Source organism: Lacerta agilis, chromosome 8 (genome assembly GCF_009819535.1).
Source record: "Lacerta agilis isolate rLacAgi1 chromosome 8, rLacAgi1.pri, whole genome shotgun sequence".
NCBI lineage: Eukaryota > Metazoa > Chordata > Lepidosauria > Squamata > Lacertidae > Lacerta > Lacerta agilis.
In genome coordinates this window covers 76,009,053-76,032,450 of record NC_046319.1, presented here as the reverse complement: position 1 = coordinate 76,032,450, position 23,398 = coordinate 76,009,053, and the positions used below count along the sequence as shown (strand labels likewise).

Sequence of the window (23,398 nt, the reverse complement as noted above, 5' to 3'; positions counted from 1 at the left end):
TCAACATGGCTCTTTGAATCACAGCTGCTTCCTTGCCCTCAGTTATCCAATAAAGCAACTGTTTAAGATAATCTTAAACAAAAACACAGTGGCACAACCAAAAACTTCAGCTAAAAAATCGGAAACCGCCCTTGTCCAGAAAACTGATTATAGACAGAAATTGCGACCCTGTGCGACTCTTAACGTTTTCCTATCTCTATGTCCAAGATGGCGGGGTTTTGTTGTTTATGTTGCCTCGCTCAAGATGGCGGCGCCACAACCCTTCTTCCCCTTTCCCCTTGGATTGGCGGGGCTTTCCCCCAACTAGCCAATCAGAGCCCCACCCTGGGCGTGGCTTCCCAGTTGCTGCGGCAACCGCGGACCAGAAACCGTGAGGGCAGGACGGTAGTGAGACGCCGGCGGGGGCGGGGGGGAGTTCTGAGGAATTCGCGAGGCTGGCAGGTAACGGAGCGCGTGGCGTGCAGTATGCGTGCGCCGGGGGAGGGGGACACACGGAGGAGTCGCGTGTCTTTTGCACGTGTGAAAGGGTGACGTATCAGCCACCTCCCTTTCTCCCTCTTGATTCAAACAGAACACGTGAAAACTGAGGGCGGGTGGCGTATGTGCAACCTTGGACCGCAAGGGTCGATGCTAAAAATCGAACTCCCAACTTTGCAAGTGACTTGGGGATTGTATGGAGACAAAGGATTTTAATAATAATAATAATCTCGCTGCCTTTGCTTACCAATGATAGGTCCTTCGTGTCACCGGTATTCCTTGGAAGGTCACTGTTTAATCATTTAATTACCATCGCAGCCTGTACTTTCATTGCATTTCATTCCCCCCCCCAACCCAGTTTACAACCCCACATCTTGTTTTGCTATCTTCAGATGCAGACTTCTCTGACGACCCCCGAACCCCCCCCCCACCTTAGGTGTATTGAAAAAGGAGTTCCAACAAGGAAAGTTACACCTGGAAATGTTGTGGGAATGCTCAGTTCAGGTTTTGCATGGTAGTAATTGGTCATACAGGAGTAACTTGAGTCTCATTTCTGTTTTTATTAATAGATACACCTAACAACACAAACATATAGCCTTAGGGAAGCAATACGTCAATCATTCTAGGTAAAAAAATCTAGATTTCAATAGTTCAAGCAAGGAGTAAGTAAATACTTGAGAGGTTGGGGGTGACAGGAGCGAGATATTTTACTTCAGCAACAGCAGTCTGAATCAGTCGCAGAGGGGTTGCCCTGACCTGGAGAAAAAGTGAGATTGCAAAACCCCAGCACAGATTTTCATCTGTGTAGTATAGGAGAAGGGATGCTCCTTATTGGGAGTATGGGAGGAGAAGGAAAAGTCTGAAATGCAGCAGCAAATGCAGAATTCAGAATCTGGAGAACTTTGCTTTTGTCTTTCGAGCCAAGTTTCCAGCCCTCAATACCACCAAGGTAACCTTAAAACACGCTTGAAATCTCAGAAGTGGTCTGGAATATGATGGGCTTTGACTGGGTGTCTCCATTCTCTTCAAGGTCCTTTCCTACTGCAGGCCCATGGCTGAAGTGCACGTCATTGGTCAGATCGTGGGAGCCAGCGGATTTCCTAGCAGCAGCCTTTTTTGCAAATGGGGGATTCACACAGGTTGGTGGAGCATTATGCTCCGGAGATCACAGGAAAGGGGAAGGCAGAGATAATTCAGCGTGTGATTTATGGGTTAATTCTGTTCCCGTTAAAGTCAGCCAGCAAGGGGTGGTGGTGTTGCTTAGCGACCAATCAGAGGAGCAGGATCTTTGCCGAGGTAGCTCCAGCTATTATTGGCTGCGTAGTTCCAAGGGAGTTTTCCTCTGTATGTTTAGTTGTGTGTTTTCCTGCTGTGTGGAAGGCCTGAGCTAAGAAAGACAAAAAGCCTCTCGGTTGAATTTCTCCTCAGATTTATACGCTGTTCTTGTTCAGTTTGCTTCGTCAAGTGTTATCAAGCTTCTCTTCTCTCTAAACTCCATCTGCGTTATTTAAGTGACACTGCTAAAGGGGGAGGTGAGAGGAAGTCAGTTCCCCTGCCGCATTCCACCCCCCCCACCCCACCCCCGCATCTTTAGACTTGATACGTGAGACAGAGCTTTGTCTATTCATAACTGAGACATCTGGGTTTTCTCCTCCTCCCAGGTGGTGCCTGGAAGTTGCTGTCGGGATTCCGGGAAGGGCAAACCCAAGTCGACCACCCCCAGCTGAATGATGTGGCTTATTGGTCCCACCCCATTGACGTCCACTTTGCCACCAAAGGCTTGCAGGGTAAGAGATATCAGTAGCTTCTCCTCCTCCACAATTCTTGGCTATTGCCACGTTAAAAACATGAGATCCTTTTAAGTAATATTTTTGCGTGTGTTGCAAGACACAGCTGCAGCTGGACAGGGAAACACATAACACATTGCAGGCAAATCACCCAGTGACAGCTTGCTAATGTTTTGAGCTGGCTGCGGTTACTGATCCGCAGAGGGCCATTTTCTTTGGTAGCGTCCTGGTTATGCAGTGGAAGCTAGCTAGGCCATCAGGGCATATGTCCCACCCCCCCACCTCACCTAGGCCTCACATGTTGTTGTTCAGTCGTTCAGTCGTGTCCGACTCTTCGTGACCCCATGGACCAGAGCACGCCAGGCACGCCTATCCTTCACTGCCTCTCGCAGTTTGGCCAAACTCATGTTAGTAGCTTCGAGAACACTGTCCACCCATCTCATCCTCTGTCGTCCCCTTCTCCTTGTGCCCTCCATCTTTCCCAACATCAGGGTCTTTTCTAGGGAATCTTCTCTTCTCATGAGGTGGCCAAAGTACTGGAGCCTCAACTTCAGGATCTGTCCTTCCAGTGAGCACTCAGGGCTGATTTCTTTAAGAATGGATAGGTTTGATCTTCTTGCAGTCCATGGGACTCTCAAGAGTCTCCTCCAGCACCATAATTCAAAAGCATCAATTCTTCGGTGATCAGCCTTCTTTATGGTCCAGCTCTCACCTCCGTACATTACTACTGGGGAAACCAGTATAACTATATAACCAGTATAACTTTAACTATACGGACCTTTGTCGGCAAGGTGATGTCTTTGCTTTTTAAGATGCTGTCTAGGTTTGTCATTGCTTTTCTCCCAAGAAGCAGGCGTCTTCTAATTTCGTGACTGCTGTCACCATCTGCAGTGATCATGGAGCCCAAGAAAGTGAAATCTCTCACTGCCTCCATACCTGCAATCTAATAAAGCAGAATGATTGCTGGGTGCTGCAGCGTAGATGTAATTGCATCAATAACATATTGCAGAATAGATGCAGAAAAAAGAAATAAATCAGTCTTGTAGAGGTCCCAGATTTCTGCGTGACCTTGGTGGCTTGAGCAGGCAAAGCAGAACACTTGACTTGCTGACAGTGTTAGCAGCACTGAAGTGGCCTCCCCGGGGTGCAAGCCTGGGCAGTGTGTCTGGAGGTCCTGGGCTGCCCAAAGGACAAGATCTCCTTTCTCAGCCTCACTGATGTGGTCCAAAGGAAAGCAGAGCATGACGTTTGGCACCAGCTGGGCTGCAGGAGCTGCCGGAAGGAGCCATCCATCCGTCTTAGGGACTCCACTCTGCATTTGTGTAGGGTTTACGCCTTAGGCTTTTCTTCTCCCCAAGATATTCTGCAAGGCAGCAGAGGTTTGGAATCAGTTTTCCTTCTCCGAGATGCGCTCCCTTCCCAGGTCGACAAGCCCCATCGGCCCCTGCAGCACGAGCAATGTCATTCTAAACTAAAACCTTTTGGATAATAAGGGCGAAATCTTCAAAAACTGAACAGTCGCTTTTGGGAGATGTGAGTATGAGCACTCTTCCTGGGTGGCAATTTAGCCAATTTAAAAGGCAACCCACTGAACAACTAAATAGCTAAGCCGCATCTTATAACCGGTGCTACAGATCTGCAGTGTGGCTGCCGGCCAGCCTTCGCCAGGAATTTAGCTGGCTACGTTGCCCCAGATCCTGGCTCTGTCAGTGTGAATGACGCTTCATAACACATACCTTGCAGGCCAAGAATCTGCCCCACTTACGGAGGCTCCTGAACCCATCCACTCGCCCCCAACCAGCCTGATCTCCTGTCTTCCCCATTGGGACTTTGGCCCAAGTCCAAGCAAAAATTGGCATTGAGGCAATGTCTATTAGGGCAAATGGGGCTCCATCTGCCCTCATCCAGCCTTACCCTGCCTGTCTCCTGAGATAAATCCAGTCTGGGGATCTCAGAAAACAACAGATAGGGGGATTTAAGAGCAGGTGTGTGCGGAGAGATCACTAACTGCCTGTCTGCTTCCGCATCCTCAGTTTTGCTGTTGTACAACTCAGCAGGGTGGAGGAGGATAGAGGCAAATAGGTAGTTGGCTCTGCCTTTCGTTGCCTCTGGCGCCACCTGCTGTTCACCTCCCTGCCTTCCACCCTACCAGTGGACCCCAGCTAGTTGCATTGTAGAGCCGTCGCCTTCAGAAAGCCCTCTCTCTTCAGGGGATTCTGGCTTGAAAGGTGGGGCTGGGGATTTATGGTGGAGAATTCTCTGCATCCCCACTTGTCTGTATTCCTGCAAGAACTCAGTGGCTCGGGACGGAGGACAGAGAGGGCTGTGTGTTGCAGCTAGCCTAGTGCACAAAGGCTTCATTTGCATCTGTTGCTCCTCCCACTGTTGCCTCTGGCTCCACCCACCACTGGCCCCTTGGAAGTTGCTCAGAAGAGAGTGCGGGCCCTTGGCTTGAAATGGTTCCTTGTCCCCAGCAGTTGCTCAGTGGTTGAGGAAAGGTACTCTGTATAGACTCAGAGGCCCCCATTCTCTCCAACCATGAAATGCAGAGGGGTGTTTAAGCAAATTGCACAATCTGGCTCAAATCAAGCACTGTGTCTCGCCTCTCGTTATGAACCTGCCTGACAGGAGCGAGCCAGCAGTCAACTGCACTGAGCAACTTGGATGTAACTCTTTCTTAGCAAAAACAGGATCTGCGCAGGAGCGTCAGGCCTAGTGAGCACAGCAACTCGATCTCTGGCAGGTTTTGCTCCCATGAAGCAGTTGCTGAGACTGAAGGTCCCCACGACTGCCTAAGTCCCCCTCCTCTCCAGGGTTTCCCCCAAGCAATCGGAGACGGCGCCTGCGTGGATCCAACTTCCCCTCTGCTCTCTTCATGCCTCTCCTGGTTCTGGGAGGCAAGGGGGCGGGGAGCTTGTTGCAGCAGGAGAGGGATTCTGGACTGCTGTCTGCCACGGACTCTCCCAGCTCACTAAACCCTGTTACCCCTTCAGCTTCTGACACCTCCTCCTCCCTCTGACCATTCTTGCTCTTCAACCACCAATCCCTGAGCTCTGAGTTTTCTTCCCTTGGTGATTCCTGAGCTGGTTCCTCTCACTGTTCCTCTGCATCCAACCAGCCCACGACATTTCCCCTTGGAACTTGGAGTCTTCAGCCCAGCCTTCTGTTTTCAACAGAAGCCCCCTAGATCTGGTGGCTTTGGGGTACCAGTTCCCCTCTTAACGTGGGACAATTGAGGGGAGGCCTTGATGCCTGCTTTTGACTTCTGGAATTCCCAGCAGCGGAGGGTGCCGGGGTGGTGTGTGTGTGTGTGTGGCGGCAATGCTTTTGGGCTCGGTTTATTTTTATATTTTCACCCCTTGCTTCCCTCCCCACCCCCTCCAAGAATGCATTCGATGTAATTGGCTACCTGAAAGGAAATTAATCCGTGTCTACGGTAAACGAGCCGCCAGACAAAAGAGCTCGGAAGCCAGCCAGTGAAGGGAAGCCGTTCGGAATGGCAGGGGATTAACTGTCGGAGAGGTCGGCTTTTTTTTGTGCGTGCTGCAAAGCCGGTTTGCTTTGCGTGGGCTTCTCTATGTTGCCTTTTCTAGGCTCCGCTTCAGCTGAGCTGAGCTGGACCGGAAAGGTGGGGGCAAGGAAAGGCCAAGAGGGCGGCGGCGGGGGAACGGAGGAGGAATGGATTGATGCGGAAAAGCTGCCGAAAGTCTCCTGCTGCTTCCTTTTCTTCCCGGCTGAGGAGACTCCAAATAATTAATAAATCATGCCTCCCCAGTTCCCTTTATTGCTGGAAACACAGTGCTCAGGCGAAGAGATAAAACACACACGCACACAACCCCACCACCCCACCACCCCGGCCAGCCAGACCTTAGCTAATGTTGAAATACAAGCTCCGAATTGACAGGGGGAGATGGTGGCGGGAGCAGGAGAGAGCGAGAGAAGGAGGATGGAGCCAGAGGAGTGCTTGGAGGAGCCAGACTCCGACTTAATAATAATAACCTTAATATTTAGCTTCAGTTGATTGCTTTCTGCAAGCTCATGTCACTTCACAGACGCCGCCAAGCAGCTCTTTATGGTAAGTCAGCATTGTTATCTGCACACTGAATTCTTAAGAACCTGCCAGATCAGGTCAGCGGCCCATCTAAGCCAGCATCCTTTTCTCCACAGTGCCTAGTCAGATACACCAGAGTTTCCCAATCTTCAGTGCTCCATCGGAGCAAACATCCATTTGGGTTCCCCACGGATGGCCGTTTGCTCTGATTGAGCTTTAAAGAGCGGGTTTTCACAGGGAAAGCTCTGGAGTGAAAGGGGGAAGAATGTGTTCATATATAGAGCTTTAAATTGCGGACTGTGCCTGAAAAGAGGAGGAAAAGTGTGGGTGAATAAGCCCTGAGTTTGGAGAAGTCATTTTGGACCTCTTCACGATCTCTCGTTTAAACTACTGTGAATGATTTAATATCGATGGCCACCTCACTGCCACCCCCAACTTTAGATCGTCTGAAAGCACAAGTCCTGATGCTGATCCTTGCAGGACTCCTCGTTCTATATCCTTCCATCATGAGAACTGTCCATTTCCCCCCTGCTCTCTGCTTCCTGTTTCTTAAAACAGTTCCCCATCCACGAGAGGAGTGTCAGAATCTTACCCCCCCCCCATGTCCAAGTATTCAGTGTTGTGGTTTGCAAGCTCCTTGGGGCAGAGGCCTGTCCTTTTAGATCAAGCTATTCTATTCTGCGGTGAAGTGCCACACTCACTCTGGTTATGGCTTTGTCACTCTGGCCTTGTCTCATATACATTTGGGCACTGCGTAGCAATGCGACAGGCCTCCCGATGTTCATGTCCTTTGGGGCCCCAATGTTCCAGACTTACTTTTCTCCATTTATATATCTGTCGACTGAGAAGTCTTCATGCGTCTCTGTGAATGGGACCCTGGTCCTCAAATGTTGATGCCGTACACACACAAACACTCAAGCACACATACCTTTAAAGATTCTGTTTTTGCTGTGGCAGAAATAGTGTGGTATTCCCTCCACAATCTGTGTGCATAGATGCTATTAAGAAAGAAACACCCTGATAAATTAACTATTCTTTGCATTAAATAACAATCAACCTGCCTGAATTCCCTTAATTCAGACAGACCATTCTGTAACGTCCTTGCAAAAATGGTTCAGTTGAAACTTGAGAAATGCCATTCCTCTACGTTGTAATTTTCATAGGGAGATAAGATGCCAATTTAACTCCGTGATACTTCCTTAATGCTCGGGGAGCTCGGATGAATTTTAGGTTTCAGTTTTAATGGTAGACTCCAACCCTAAGATTACAGAAAATATAGCACAGAACTTCCATCTCCGGAGGTGGAGCTCTTTTTGTTTCTAAGGAGTGCTAGCTATGACCTCTGCCTGATGCTGCAACCTTGTTCCCGAACCCGGTGTAGCAGGGTGGCTGGGATCGCGATCCGGGAAGCTTCTGATTCAAATCTCGACTTGGCCGGGAACTTGCTGGGCAGCCTGAGAAAAGCTACTGTTCTCTCTGCCCCCCAGAGGGGGCAGGAATGTTATATCCGTGTAATCCCTTCCAAGCTGTTGTAAGGGTCACCAGGAGGCAGGGAAAATATACAAAGGTGTAGAGGTGGGACGGGCAATTGGTGGCTTCGCTGATGTCACCAATTTCCTCAATTAGGAGTCCCCCCAAAATTGGGGTTGTCTGATACATGGGTGTATGTGTGTGTGTGTGTGTGTGTTATACACGGAAAAATACGGTACTCTGTATTTCCCCTTTCTCATTTTATCTCAACACAATTTTTACCGCTGAATTTACTCCAATCCTGCTAATGCCCTAACCTGTTTGCAATGATTCTTTGAGTATTTTACAAACATTTCCCAATCTTCCTTAAATACCCTTTCCTCTGGGTCTCCTGTTCTGCTAGTTAAGCTCGGCGATTCTTCACCTTCCACCATTTTCGTCTGCCGCCGCTCCTTCGTTGGTTCCGCTCCCTTCCCTCCTTTTCTGGTGCATATACCATTCGGGCCGCCGTGGCTGCGTAGAGAAACGAAACCTTTCTCCTTTTTTTCCTGCCAGGCTGGCCCAAGCTGCACGTCCAGGTGTGGCACCAGGACTCCTTTGGGCGCACGGAGCTGTACGGGTACGGCTTCTGCCACGTGCCTTCCACCCCTGGCTCCCACCAGCTGGACTGTGTCACCTGGCGCCCCCTGGGCTCGTGGCAGGAGCAGCTCTCCCAGCTCTTTGTGGGAGGGGGCCCCCAGCTGCTCAACACCGACCTGATCTACACGGGGGCCGACCGCTACCGCCTGCAGACCTGCGCCATGGGCACCGTCCACCTCCAACTGGCCGTCATCCTCCGGAACTTCGACCGCTACGGCGTCGAGTGCTGAGGTCCTCCTCACCACGGCAACTTGCCGCCGTTAACGGCTCCTTCCCCTCGTCCCAAAGACAGGGACCCTCGCCGCTTGGGAAGGGAAGACTTCTGCAGGGGAAGATCTGCTTCAGGGTGGGTCAGTTGGCAGCGGCATGGGCTGATGTGGGGCAGTGCCCTCTCCCTGCTTGAGAGAAGGGCAGCTCCATTCCACCAGCAGCCAAAGTGTCGAACCTACGAGCCAAACGTCCCGAGTTTGGCATCTCCAGTTGGGGGAGAGGAAAGAGGATGGAACGGTTGGCACTTAGCCCGGGTGGATCAGGCGGCAGATCTCACGGATCCTCGTCTAAGCGGAGCACCTCGCAAGCAAGATGCGTTGCGACCCCTTTTTTGGGGGTGCTGTAAAATTTCTTTCCCGGTAGGATTCTTTTGTATGGAGGAGTTTGCCCATATCGCAGACAGGACCTCTGTTCCCACTGCTCCTGAATCGCTGGCAATGTACAACATCTCTCACCCTACCTCTGTTTATTTCTATAAAGGCTATTCTTTTCCCCGTTTGCATTAAATGGTTTTCTTTTTTTTCATCCACAAGGCTTTGCGTAGTGCTTGTGGGAACGAGAACTTGGCACCCTGGTGGCCGGGTGGCTATCCCAACTGCACAAACATGACATCGTAGTCGGCCTCATCTGGGCACAAAGCAGAGTTAGGCGGTACAATAGGTGCTCTTTTTTGGCCAGTTTTTAAAATTGATTTCCCATCATTTTAAACAAATTGTCACCACATTTAATACAAATGTAAAAGCTGACTTCGCACCCCCAGATGTTCATTCCTTTTTCCTCCATTCATCGCTGCTCTGAGTACATTACCTTTCCCAACTTTCATTTCAATATTCAATCAAATTAAAAGTAATGATATTAAAATAATATTTCATCCCTTCTCCCTGCACATTGACTGTACAAGCACCAGTTTCTGCTAAGACTTTAATATATTGCTGCAGCCTATCCACAAAATAAGGCAGAGTAAATCCTCTTTTATCTATCTACCATAATCACTAATCCATAATTTTAAATCGTTTCCTTCCAATACCTCTGGGGTAAAGCTCTGCCTGAGAAAAACAGGGGCAATTGGTGCTTCAGGGTGGGATAGCTGACCCCCCCCCCCACATCTGACAAGACTTTCAGCAAAGAGCCCTTTCCCCACCATGGCGGGCTAAACATAGCTGTCAACTTTCCCCTTTTTTGCGGGAAATTCCCTTATTCCAGCGCCGTTTCCCAATGCAAAAGAAAAGGAAGGTTGGCAGCTATGAATCTGCACCAGCCAGTTGGGCCTGGTAGCCGCCATTTTGATTTCCCACAATGCCTAGTTCTTCCAGTGAGCGATGGAGCCGCCATGCTGCCCTGGCTGTGGTTCCCGCACTTGGTCCATCTGACAGGTATTTGCAAAGCTGTGGATGTAAAAATAGCAGGCCTTTGTTCTGGCTCCAGTTGCCATTCCTGCCTCAGCTGGAGTGCTGGCTGTAAGAGGAGGCAGGAATGCCTGGTCAGAAGGAAGTTTCGGATTAAAGCCACCTGCAAGTAGTTTTGGGGGAGAGGGGGGGGGCTCACCTTCCCTGTGGCCGGCAGAGGAACGCGGCCTCTTTCGCTGCGTTGATTCTTTCCAAAAAACGCACCAGACCCCTCTCTCCGCTTTGCATGTGTATCATCTAGCAGCGACCAGCAATTCCACAGTCCCCTTTCCTTAAAATTACGGTACACAACCGTGATCCCCCACCATGGATTACGCCTGGAAAAATCCTTGGCATCAAGTGTCAGCTTGGTGCTCAGAATGGGGAGATGTATAAGAGAAATTGGGGGAGTAGAGCTGAGCTCACAGCAAGAAACTCCAGCTTCAACCACTGAATTTAAGAATTGCCTTGTTGTCTATGGTTACCAGGGTTTTTTTCCAATGAATCCGGGGACAATTTTTATTTTTATTTTTATTTTTTGAAGCTAAGTAGCAACAGGGAGCTAGTAGTAGGGGGATGGTGAGGCAAAAGACCCTGTGCCCAAGCACACATGCATATTGTATAAAGGTGCAAAGCCCTTTCGCAACGGCGCACCACCCGCCTGTGACTTCTGAGCGTCCCCCAATCTCCTGCCCCCTTCCCCCCCCTTTTTGACAGATCGGGGGAGGCTCAGGAGTCGCGGGCGGGTGGGCGTTGCCCAGGAGTGGCACAAGGCACATGGTCTCTGCCAGGCAAGGTGCAAATCTCTTCTTTCGCACCCTGTGAAACATAAATGCGCAGAGTTTTTTTTAAAAAAAACTGGGCAATGGCCGCCCGCCCACAACTCCTGAGCCTCCCCCATCAGTCAAAACAAAGGGGGCAGGAGATCTGTACCGCCGGACGTCCCCGGTTCCGCTTCAGCAGTGGCAGCAGCAGCAGCAGTCAGCAGCCCGGAGCCAGCCTGGTAGCACAGTTGGCTCTGGCTAGCTTCAGGAGCTGCTTGCTGCTGTGGCGCCCCCCATTTTTCCTCACTGGAAGTCCTCATATGATGTGTTGCGCACAAGACACATCATATGGGGACTCTGGGCTGCTGAGGCTGCCGCTGCCATGTTTCCCGGGGACAGATTTGCAAATCTGGGGACATTCCGGGGACGGAATTTGCCCAGGGACAGATTTGCAAATCCGGGGACTGTCCCCGGGAACCCGGGACGTTTGGTAACCTTACTGTAGACGGTCTTTTTATTGTGCATTCATGACATTTTGTGCTCACATTGGTGTCTGGTCAGTGGCACATCATCCCACTTTCAATTGTGCTCGTGGCTGCAATTTTCCCCAGGATGGAGACGCTGCTTTGTTTCCAATCATTGCATGTTCCCGGAGCTTCCAGCTGAAACCCTGCAACTTTTCATGCGACGAGTTCTCCGCGTGTGTTGCATTGGTTGTGCCGTAGCCTAAAAACGCCCCTCTGGGCAGCGAGACCATTCGGAAAGCATTGCAGAACAGCTGTTCAAGTGGAATGATGTGTGTGTATGGTCTAGGGGGAAGTTCACCACTAATGCACTATTCTTGGGTCAATGGCATGTTGCAGAATTCGCCTGCAAAACCAACACCAGTGTAGAGGGGCTTCAAGAATCTTTCAAAAGCGGCAGCCTAAAGATTGAGAGATACGAGCAAGGCATGATGGCTAGATCCCTCAGACTTTATCCTCAGTCCCTGATACTCAGAGCAGCCATGTCTAATACCATTATTGGACCTAGTCTCCCAGGGTAAAGGTAAAGGTAAAGGGACCGCCGACCATTAGGTCCAGTCGTGTCCGACTCTGGGGTTGTGGCGTTCATCTCGCGTTACTGGCCGAGGGAGCCAGCATACAGCTTCCGGGTCATGTGGCCAGCATGACAAAGCCGCTTCTGGCGAACCAGAGCAGCTCACGGAAAAGACGTTTACCTTCCCACCGGAGCGGTACCTATTTATCTACTTGCACTTTTGACGTGCTTTCGAACTGCTAGGTGGGCAGGAGCTGGGACCGAACAACGGGAGCTCACCCCGTCGCGGGGATTCGAACCGCTGACCTTCTGATCAGCAAGCCCTAGGCTCTGTGGTTTAACCCACAGCGCCACCCGCGTCCCACAGTCTCCCAGGGTAGGGGACCCTAAAAACCAGTGACCTTCAACACATCTGGGGCAGCGTATCCCAAAAAATTGTACTCCACATCGAGTAAAGACATGTTTCTTTTCGTTGGCCCTGAAAATATCACTAACCTTTCGTTGGGCGACCCTCAGTTCTAGGGTTGGAGAACCTGCAGCCTTCCCGATGTATTCCGGTCTTGTTTTTGGGTTTCCCACCTGATTGGACACTGTGAGAACGGGATGCTAGACTTGATGATCCACTGGCATGATCCATGCAGAAGGACTCTTCAAATGTTCTTGGGCCGCACTACAACTCCTGTCATCACCGCTACTCATGTATTTTGAGAGGGAATTGGTTCCCTTCCTGCTCTGTTCATCGTTTTATCAGCCTTTTCCTGTCTTCCCACGTTTTTTAAGGACATAACATCAGCCCGGATAGGTCAAGCCAAAATCCCACCTGGTCCAGCATCCTGTTCTCGTAGTGGCCAACAAGATGTCTCTCTGGGAAAGCTGCGAGCAGGAACAGAGCACAACAGCGCATGCCCTCCAACATTCCTCATGTGAAAATAGGGACATTGCTCACACACACACACCAAACTGACCCTCCTCGAGCCCCCATTTTTTTGCTCCTGCTGCCACAGAAGAAGGGAGAGTGCTGTCACCACTACACCAGTAGGACACAACACAAACGTCCTTCGCCGTCCCGAGAAAACCCCATAACCCCGATTTTATTTTAGTTTATTCTTTGGTAGGTTTGCAAGAAGAAAAACACACACCCACACCAATAAATAAATTTTAGAAAGGGGCAAGATTACACGTGGACACACACAAATAATTACTTTGCTCCCCTTTCTTCCCCCCCAGGGCAGCCCGGCCCTCCGCCTGCCCCTCAGTTCCCAGTGCGCCACACAGGGAATACGGGCCTCTCCTTCTCCTTGCCTGCTCTCCAGCAGACGCTATGAGCTGCCAGAGGGAGGAGGCCAGCAACAACGGCCACAGAGAGGCAAAAGGATTTCTAACTCACAGCCATAGCTGCCACCTGGCTTGAGAGCAGTACATGTGAAAAGGATCTAGGAGTCTTGGTAGACCATAAACTTGACATGAGTCAACAGTGTGATGCAGCAGCTAATAAAACCAATGCAATTCTGGGCTGCATCAATAGGAGTATAGCATCTAGATCAAGGGAAGTAATAGTACCACTGTATTCCGCTCTGGTCAGACCTCACCTGGAATACTGTGTCCAGTTCTGGGCACCACAGTTCAAGAAGGATACTGACAAGCTGGAACGGGTCCAGAGGAGGGCAACCAAAATGGTCAAAGGCCTGGAAACGATGCCTTATGAGGAACGGCTTAGGGAGCTGGGTATGTTTAGCCTGGAGAAGAGAAGGTTAAGGGGTGACATGATAGCCACGTTCAAATATATAAAAGGATGTCATCTAGAGGAGGGAGAAAGGTTGTTTTCTGTTGCTCCAGAGAAGCGGACACGGGGCAATGGATTCAAACTACAAGAAAGAAGATTCCACCTAAACATTAGGAAGAACTTCCTGACAGTGAGAGCTGTTCGGCAGTGGAATTTGCTACCAAGGAGTGTGGTGGAGTCTCCTTCTTTGGAGGTCTTTAAGCAGAGGCTTGACAGCCACCTGTCAGGAATGCTTTGATGGTGTTTCCTGCTTGGCAGGGGGTTGGACTGGATGGCCCTTGTGGTCTCTTCCAACTCTATGATTCCTCCCTGAGCATGGCAGCGACAGCATGGTCAGGGGAAATAGGGGCGTTCCAGAATCAAATCAGAAACCGAGGTGGCTTTTGTAATTCCGGAACTGTCCCAGGAAAATCGGGACACTTGGAGGTACGTCATCACTCTTCCCACTTGGGATTCCCAGCAGCTTGGATTCAGAGGCGAAGACCCCCACAAAGCCTTTCCTTGGGCAATCGGTTTCTCCAAACCTTTTGGTGTGTGTGTTTCCGTTTTCTAGAGCTTTTCCATCTCTGCGGCCTTTGCAGCTGCCTCCTGGCTCGGCTGCTTCAGATCTTGGCTTGGCGGAAGGCCGGCACCTACCTGGAAGGCCTCTTCCAGGTCACTGCCCTCCTTCCCCAAAGCGGCTGCCTTGCTTTGCTGTGCCAGCTGGCTGGCTGGCTCCCCAGGGGCGCTTGCCTCCGCTCGGCCTAATCGAGGGTGAAAGTACAGGAACTGCAGAACCTTCCCGGATTCCTCGGCCTGCTCCGGATCCCGGAAAGCATGTCCGTTTCCCAGCATCCTCCTGACCCAGGAAGGATGCCAGCGGCGGGACCACCTGGGTGTGGCCCCTGCAGGGTGGAGCTGCTGGGTAGGGGGGGGCAGCAGAGCTGCATGGCATAACCAACCTGCAAGGGGTGCACATCCCAGGTGGAGCCGGTTGCCCTGCGGGGTGCCATCCCTGTGCCATTTTTCACATTCAAAGACGGAGTTCCCTGGAGGGTAGGATTCCCTCAATGTGTACAGCTTCTGCCAGCAATGGAAACTGACCAAATACTGGTAGATTTTTGGCCTGTTGTGTTCTTAAAGGCACATGAACCTCTCTTGGGGGGGGGGAAGGTGGCAACCTTTCAACAGAGCAGAGAAGCGGGCCACTTGGTTCATCAAGGTGAGTTGGTTCAAGGTGTACCACACAATGTTTCGCAGATGAATGCTTTGCCGTTCCTTCTGCAGCAACCAGCTGTGGGTTCTGTGGGTTCGGATAGCTGGCCCAATTTGACTTCGATAGATTCCTAACCAGAGTGTAGGGGGTGTCAGGGGAGGGTTAGTACCTCTGGTGGGGGACACATCGTGCTCCTTCTGGGGTAGTTTGTCCCCCTTTGGTCCCCATCCTGCACCCAGCTCTCACCTGTCAGCAGGCGACAGCGGCCACAACCGAGGAACGGTCTGACTGGCCGGCTAAACCAGGTGAAGGTAGCCGATGGGTTTCAGTGTGTTACGGTCTCCCCCTGCGTGTGAAGACAGACTCCGGTGGATTGAGCGGAAAAACACCGAAAGTGTTTCTGCACGTGCTGTCGAGGGAAGTGTGGGGCAGATGGGGCTCGTCCACCTGGGAAGGGAGCCCATCTAGCAGAAGGAAAACTCTGATCCTAAACCTCTGCTGCCTTGCGGGAGAATAAAAGGCTCAGGAGTAGAATAGAATCATAGAATCATAGAGTTGGAAGAGGCCACAAGGGCCATCCTCCAGTCCAGCACCCAGCTCTGGCACAATTTCCTTTTGATTTGAGTAAACCCTACGCAAATCCAGAGTGGAGTCCCTAAAACGGTGGGCCTTGTATGCCTCTCTCCGGCAACTCCTGCCGCCCAGCTGGTGCCAACTGTCTTGCTTTCTTTTGGACCACATCAACGAGGATGAGGGGGGGGGGTCTTGTCATCTGGGCAGCCCATACACACTGCCCAGGCTTGCACCCCAGGGAAGTCTCTTTGGTGCTGCTCACACAACGGTTTGACTTCACCCCCGGAGGCACACTCCGTTGTCTCTCAAGACAGATGGATGCCGACAGATCCCCGACCACCTCGGAGGGAGAGGGAAAGTGGGAGTCTCCCCCGGATCATTTTCTAGAGGTAAGCAGTGAAGTGGCCCAGTTTTGCTGATGATAATCGGGATCATTAAATCAAAAGGAAATTGTGGCCAGAGATGGGTGCTTCTGAATGTCAGTCACCGGGAATCGTAGGGTGGGGGGTGGGGGAGATCTCTTCTGCTCGGATCCTGCTTGCAGTTTTCCCACAGGAATCTGGTTGGGAACAGGATGCCGAACTAGATGGGCCACTGGTCTGATCCAACAGGGCAATTCTTGTGATCTTAAGAGTGGCAAGGTTTACTGTTGATCAAGCAAAAAATAATAATATTTTGATCGACAAAAATACAATTCATTTTCCAGAAGCTTTTGGTGGGGTTTTTTTTTATAGCCAACTTAAGTCTGAGTCTGCCCACTGAAATTAGCAGACTTGAGATCATATCGGAGACTTTACTTGAGATCATATCGGAGATTCTACTTGGAGTATGATTTAGTCAGATACAACCCAACTAATTGCACATTAAAATCACTTTTAATACATGTCTTTGTTTTTGTTGTAACAACTGCAGGGGAAGGACGATGCACTCTCCAAAGATGATTCCTGCTGTGACTTAAGACACGCGTTATTTAAAAGCAAATAAAAGCAAGTAAGAAACCATTTATATTCTCATACTCGAATTTACAAGATCTTTGAATTTGGTCGAACTCTGGTTTGTATACGTTTGGGACTTGATTCTAATGGAAAAAACTAACCGTCAAAGTACGTGAAAGAAGGAAACACAATAAACTCAATGGTTTTTCCAACACTTGGTTGGACTTCCATCACGTACACACCGAAAAAGGAATGTGCATGTAAACCACCAAAAGCTTGTGGGGATCTGTGGGGAGATGTTTTTGTTTTGTAACCAAGGTGATCTTCACTCCTTTTTCTTCATAAATGTTGGTATCAACCGGTTATGTATAGGGTTGGGTGGAGAGGGGTTGTGGGGTGAAAAGAGGGGAAACGAAGTGCTATTGAGATTTTCAAATTTCAAAATCAAGAAACATACCTTTTAAAAATAATCAAATATATACAGATTTAATTAATGGACTAAGACTACAAAACATAGATTGGAGGTTTTTAAGCAGAGGTTGGATGGCCATCTGTCTTGGGTGCTGTAGTTGAGATTCCTGCATCACAGGGGGTTGGACTAGATGCTCCTTGGGGGTCCCCTCCAACACTACGATTCTATCACTCTGTATTGGTGGGTAAGCCAAAGGACTTGCTTTCACATAGGATCACACTGCACAACTTTAAAAATTTATTTCACCGGGCAATAATATTGGGTTTTGCTAATGCTATTCTTACTCAGAGTAGACTCGTTGAAATTTAGGGACACGACTAACTGAGGTTCATTCAGTTCAGCAGACCTACTCTTGAGTAGAACCTCGTTGGAGACACACGCCCCGGCCTCCTTGACATTCAGCTACTTGTCATCCAAAGCTTGCTCTGCAACGCTCTGGTTTTTGGAAACTCAAACCCCAGCAAGATCCAATAGTCAAACAGAGCATAGCAGTAATAATAATAAATCTCTAGCCGTTGCACTACCTTGGGAGGGTATTCTGAATCTACGGTCTGAGGATTACGTGCGCCTCTCTGTCTACCGATATTGGAAGGGATCCCAGGGCTATAATCCTATGCACACATATTTTGAAGTCAGAATTACTTCTGAGTAAACATGCACAGAACTGGGCTGCAAATGTCCAGAGCTTTCCGAAAGCAAAGGCCATAAATCGCCGGGTAAAAACAGTGTTTGTCTATGAGATGGAAAGTAAATATTCATGATGTTTGGTTAGTGGATTCATACATATTCATAATTTAAGCCTATTGCAGAGCTCAGCTGTTTAGAAGCGTGAAACAAGAGGATAAGAGTTCCCTGCTAGGCTCTGCGAGTGACCCCTGATGATCTACAAGACCTAACTTCTCCAGGGTCCGATCACCTACAAATTTAAGGGGGGGGGGAGACGTTTGGTTCCCTTTGCGTTTAAAGGTGAACCTACCACATTCACAATACAATTCGAAACAGCCGTTCTTCAAAACCTGCTCTTCTCCAAATTTTGCTGTGCAGTTCGCTGGCCAAGTAGTCTGTTCAAAAATACACATACCGGGGTAAAATGTGTAGTTGGAAATGCATTTACTAGAGAAAATAACATACAAAACTGTGCTATATTGGGGGGATTTGCTTGCAAAAATGTGTATATTGGGGGAAATTGCTTGCAAAAACGTGCATATTAGTCAAAACTATATACAAAAATATGGTTATTAGGATAAATTTGTACAAAAATGCGGATGAATTTTCACGAGGATTTTTTTTTTTAATTGCAGATTGTCACGGATACTTACTGTATTTAAGATGGGGAAAATGAGAAACTGGGAGAACCAAAACGCGACCTTCGTTAAGACCGTGATATATTGCTCCTATGCATGTCTACTCAGAAGTAAGCCCCACTGAGTTCAATGGAGTGTTCTCCCTGGGAAATGTATTTCAAGCCTCCTTACATCATTTCCCCCATATCTCTTGTTTTATACGGAAAAGCAGCCTTCAGTGGTCATAATTTGGTTTTACAATCTCTCAAGTGCAAGCCTTAACATATTTTGCAATAGATTCAGATTTACTTCTTAAACTACATTATACTTCCAACAGAGGCAATAGCTGTGAATGGTTTTTAAAAACCTGATCTAAACTTTAAAACATTATTTCTTTTCTTTTTTAAAATAATAATAATTATACACAGGGCAATGCAAGTAAAGAGACCTGAATATTTCGAAGGCAGAATTTTCTTTCCCCAGGGACCCCTTTAAATGCTGTCCACTATTAAAATATACAAAATATTTTTTTAAAAAAATGTCAAATTATTATTTAAAAAGGGTTGCTGTTCTGGCTCTGCCCAGCAGGGGTCACCAAAGCCACAGGTTTGGAAAAGCTAATGGCGGCGTTGAATGGCATTTCCTCGCCATGGTACTGCCATCAAACCATTCCCGTTTTGCCTCAGGACATTAAATTCATTCCCCGTGGAGCAGAGGCCAGTCCCTGTTTCTACCTTGGAAGCCTGGGAGATCAGCACCTTTCTGCTCAGACTGCTGTGTATTCATTTCCATCCCATCCCATTCCATTCATTTCCATTCTCTGGGTTAGCTCCGTCTGTAGAACACGAAACCCTTAATCTCAGGGTCCTGAGTTCGAGTCTCAGGTTGGGCAAAGGATTCGTGCATTGGCAGGGGGGTTGGGCTAGATGACCCTCGTGCTCCCTTCCAACTCTGCGATTCTGTGATTCTTCCGACGGTCCTCTTAACGGCATCCCAATTTGACTGGCCACTTCCTTTTTCTTAATTTTGCTTCTGAAGGCTCGCCTCTCCCCATGGGGGAGTAAAAAGCAGGAAAAAATGGAGCCCTTTGTCCAAAGCAGGGAATTCTCCCTTTCCCAGAAAGTAGCTGTTGGGAACTATTGAATTTGCTACCACAAAGGGATACTATAAAAATCGTGGGGAGACTAAAGCTACTAATTGTGACGGCTGTAGATTCATTCCAGGTTCCAGAGGTGGCATAGAATCGCAGAGCTGGAAAGGGCCCCCATGAGTCATCTAGTCCAACCCCCTGCAATGCAGGAATGGGTGCGAACACTGGGGGAACAACAGTGTGCGGTGGTGGTGAGTTATGGGCTTCCGGAGGGCCACATTTAGCCCGAGGTTCCCCCGTCTCCGCAACAAAGCAGCTAAGCTTCCGTTTCCGTCTCCTGATCTCACCACTAGCCCAAACTGCCCTCCCAAACCTCGGGGATAATGACTCAGGCTGTGTACGTGCTATAAAGCACATTCGAAGCGCACCCCCCCCCAAGAATTCTGGGGTTTGTAGTTTAAGGATTACTGGGAATTGCAGCTCTGTGAAGGGGAAATTTCAAAGCCCAGAATTCTTTGATGGGGGAAATGCACTTCAAATGTGCTTTAAAGGAAGCCTTAGTTGACTCTTCTTTCAAAATCTTCCTCTCGGCCCACTGGACCCAGGCCAGGCCCCAAGGTCCATCTCTCACCCCACATGCAAATCGGAAATGATCTTTCCTTTTTGAGCTTTCCCTCTCTTCTCTCTCTGCAATCTGTTTCTCCCTTGGGAAACTTTTTATTTTTTATTTTTTTTAACTACGCTTTCCCAGGTTCTCTTTGGACTTTAAGGTGCTTTTTCTCCCCACCGTCTCCGTGTCTCTCGGAGCAGCAGGTCGGGAACGGGACAGGATGTCGACACTTCCGCAGCGCAGTGCAATGCGCAAGCCGGACGCAGGCCCTCGCCGCCTCTCGGTTTTTTTGACAAACCGGGAAGAAGTGCAAAAGGCGGCGGCACGAAACCAACCGAGGTATTCTGCAGCGGAGACTCCTCCGTTTCTGGACCATCATCTCCAGAGAATGAGGAGCGATGGAGCCTGCAGGGAGGAAACGGGGCCAGGCTAGAAATAGGCAATAGCAGGCCCAGGATGAGGAGAGAGAGAAACAGAGAGAGAGGAGCTGTCCTTTTATAGCCGGTGCCCCGCAAAAGCGCCGCGAATCTGCAGCCCAAAATTGGATCTCGCCACATGTAACGTGGCTTGGGTTCGTCCTGGGCGTAATACAATGCCAGCCCCCCTCTGCCCGACGCAGCTGCTCCGAAATAGCTCAGGGAGCTGCCACGGCTGGAACTGTCCGCTTGCTTGGCATGCAGTGGGGCGTCTTGAATTGGGAAATATGGGATGGCGGGGGGTGGCGTGTTTGAACGTCAGGCTACACACACACACACACACACACACAAAACCCCCCCAGGAGGGCTAGGATGAGAAGCCCTCTGGTATCTAGTTACAGGCCGAAGCCGCAAAAAGGAACCATGGATATATGGTGGAACTTGGGAAAGGGCTGAGAGCTGTCGCTACAGCTCCGTCCCTGAACTTATTCCTCCTGGTTTATTCTTATTATTTAGGGAGGGCTCTCCCGCCCCCCAATTCTGGTGCTGGAGGAGACTCTTGAGAGTCCCATGGACTGCAAGAAGATCAAACCTATCCATCCTTAAAGAAATGAGCCCTGAGAGCTCACTGGAAGGACAGATCCTGAAGCTGAGGCTCCAGTACTTTGGCCTCCTCATGAGAAGAGAAGACTCCCTGGAAAAGACCCTGATGTTGGGAAAGATGGAGGGCACAAGGAGAAGGGGACGACAGAGGATGAGATGGTTGGACGGTGTTCTCGAAGCGACTGGCATGAGTTTGACCAAACTGCGGGAGGCAGTGGAAGACAGGAGTGCCTGGCGTGCTCTGGTCCATGGGGTCACGAAGAGTCGGACACCACTGAATGACTAAACAACAACAACAATAACTCCCACCCCCGTCCCATTTTACTCTCACAACCACCCTATGAGGTAGGCTAGGATCAGCGATTCAGTGGGCTTCATGGCCGACGGGGGATTTGCAACCCCGAGGCCACGTTTGCACCATGCACACAAAAAAAGCACTATTGTGTCCTTTTTAGCAGCCGTGGCTTTCCTCAAAGAACTCCAGGGAACTGTAGTTGCCCAGAGGAGCCGTCCCCCTCACAGAGCTACAATTCCCGGAGCGGTTTAACAATCAATGCCTCTTCCCAGGGAACTCTGGGGAACCGTAGTTCTGCGAGGGGAATAGCGGACTCCCGACTATGCTCCGCAGCCTTGGCAAACTACAACTCCCAGGATTAATTTGCCATGGTATAACAGTGCTATAAATGTACACCGTGGATGTGGCATTGTGGGCCAAGGGTGGAGGAGGTTGAAATTTTACCTCAGCTAGGAACTGGCGAGGTGAGATTGGGCCAGCCACTTTTCTCTCAGTAATACGGAAATAGTGGCAGTGGCCTACCTGACAGGGTTAGTTGAAGGATGGCTGAGGTTGTGCGTGTATAAATGCATGTAACTGGGATAGCTCAGTCAGCAGAACATGAGATTCTTAATATCAGGGTTGCGAGTTCGAGATTCCTTGCAGGGGGTTGGACTGGATGACCCGTGGGTTCCCTTCCAAGTTTACATTTCTATGATTCTGTGCCAAATAGTGTTATTAATAATTATCAGGAGCAGTGTGGTGTGTTTAAAAAAAAACAACTTTGCTGTTATTTTATTTCGTTTTGGGTGGTCCTGATAAAGGTATTGCACTTAGGACAGCAGCTCAGCGCAGTCATTAATAGAATAAGACTCTTATTCTCAGGGTCATGGGTTCGAGTCCCACGTTGGGCAAAACGATTCCTGCATTGCAGGGGGTTGGACTGGATGACCCTCGGGGTCCCAACCCTACGATTCTAGGGTTCTATGACTCCTCCTCGTCACGGATCAATCTTTGTTTTTGCAATTATTATCATTTCACTCTCAGTTCAGGAAACTTAAGGCATTGGTGTCAGTCTCATGTTCAGGCCCCACGTAGGCCGAGACCTGCTTAGCTTTGGCTATGTAAATCTCTGTGGCAGTGACTCAAAGTAACTTACAAGAACAAACATCAAACCCAGATATAGAAACAGGAACAAAATAAGAACCTAAAATGCTCCTCCACGATATGTATAAATGACTGGAGTTGGATTTTTTAGGGGCTTCCAGCAATCTTGGCTGCCCCCTCCCCCCATAAAGAAAAGGACTCATTCCCCTCAGGACCTGATTAGCCATAACTAGTCCTCACCTGCCAGAGGAATAAAGAGGAGGACATTCCCCCCAAACTGTAGAGTTGGGTCCCAGGGGTCATCTAGTCCAACCCGCTGCAACGCAGGCATCGTTTTGCCAACACGGGACTCGAACCCATGACCCTGAGTTTAAGAGTCTCGTGCTCTCCCCCCCCCCCCCACTGAGCTATCTTTGAAAGTATAACTTCCAGACAAGCGTCTTGGAACCGAAGGAGCAACGAATGCAGTCACCGAATCTCCTGTAAATGCCCTTTTATAACATAAGAAATGACCCCCGAAATAAGACACCGTGAGACCGTGGGGGATGTGTTTAGTCTTTGCACCCCGTCCTCTGTGTGTGTGTGTGTGAATAAAAGTTTTTGCCGCTCTCCTCTTTTCCAGGGAGAGGCAGTTGCCTCAGCCACGAGGGGAAGAAGGAAGGAGAAGCAGAATAAAAGAAAATAAAAGTTCGCCTGCTTTTGCCACGGTAGCTGTCCAGCTGCCTCGCTCCCCAGCGAAGGAGTTATATATATACAGCAGCGCACACCCCCTCCTTCACTTCCTGGGTGGAGCTGGCGCTGGGGAGAGGCAGAAAAAACGCCTTTAAAAACCTCCAAGCCCCTGCAGCTAGCAAGTCCCAACAGGAGTGGTGAAATTACAGCCTTTCCTGGCAAGGAAGACAGAAAGGCCAGCTGGCTCCGGAGGGGAGAGCGGCGGCAGCAGCGATCTCGACGGAGCACAATCGCCTCGGGATGCCCCAGCCGTGACACTGGATTTGGCCCGCGTCTTTTGCAGACAGCCGCATCCCGGAGAGACCCGGGCGCTTTACTTGGCAACCTCCGAGCGGCTCGCCCTGCCAAGAAGGAAGATCCCTCGAGCCAAAAAACCGGTAGAGACACAGAGAGCCTCGACCTCCCCGGCGATGGGCGTTCGGGCTGCCACGGCCGGGCGCCGAG

At 49.8% G+C, this 23,398-nt stretch overlaps 1 protein-coding gene across 2 annotated transcripts; it reads left to right on the top strand.

The window, feature by feature from the left end:
- The first annotated feature begins 352 nt into the window (after nt 1–352).
- On the top strand, nt 353–9,219 carry B9D2 (B9 domain containing 2). Of its 2 annotated transcripts, none has more exons than XM_033158399.1 (4): nt 353–441; nt 1,508–1,616; nt 2,139–2,264; nt 8,341–9,219. In XM_033158399.1, the coding sequence occupies exons 2-4, from the start codon at nt 1,529–1,531 to the stop codon at nt 8,652–8,654; spliced, it is 528 nt and encodes a 175-aa protein (XP_033014290.1). In that variant the 5' UTR covers nt 353–441; nt 1,508–1,528; the 3' UTR covers nt 8,655–9,219. The 2 variants fall into 2 exon arrangements, with proteins under 2 accessions (XP_033014290.1, XP_033014291.1); XM_033158400.1 differs by lacking the exon at nt 353–441 and adding an exon at nt 1,116–1,139.
- The last annotated feature ends 14,179 nt before the right edge of the window (nt 9,220–23,398 follow it).

Excerpts from the sequence above, each read along its gene's own strand:
- B9D2 (XM_033158399.1), top strand. The coding sequence starts at position 1,529 with ATGGCTGAAGTGCACGTCATTGGTCAGATCGTGGGAGCCAGCGGATTT. Across the intron at positions 1,617-2,138 it reads CAAATGGGGGATTCACACAG|GTGGTGCCTGGAAGTTGCTG; the intron begins GTTGGTGGAGCA and ends TCCTCCTCCCAG. Across the intron at positions 2,265-8,340 it reads TGCCACCAAAGGCTTGCAGG|GCTGGCCCAAGCTGCACGTC; the intron begins GTAAGAGATATC and ends TTTTCCTGCCAG.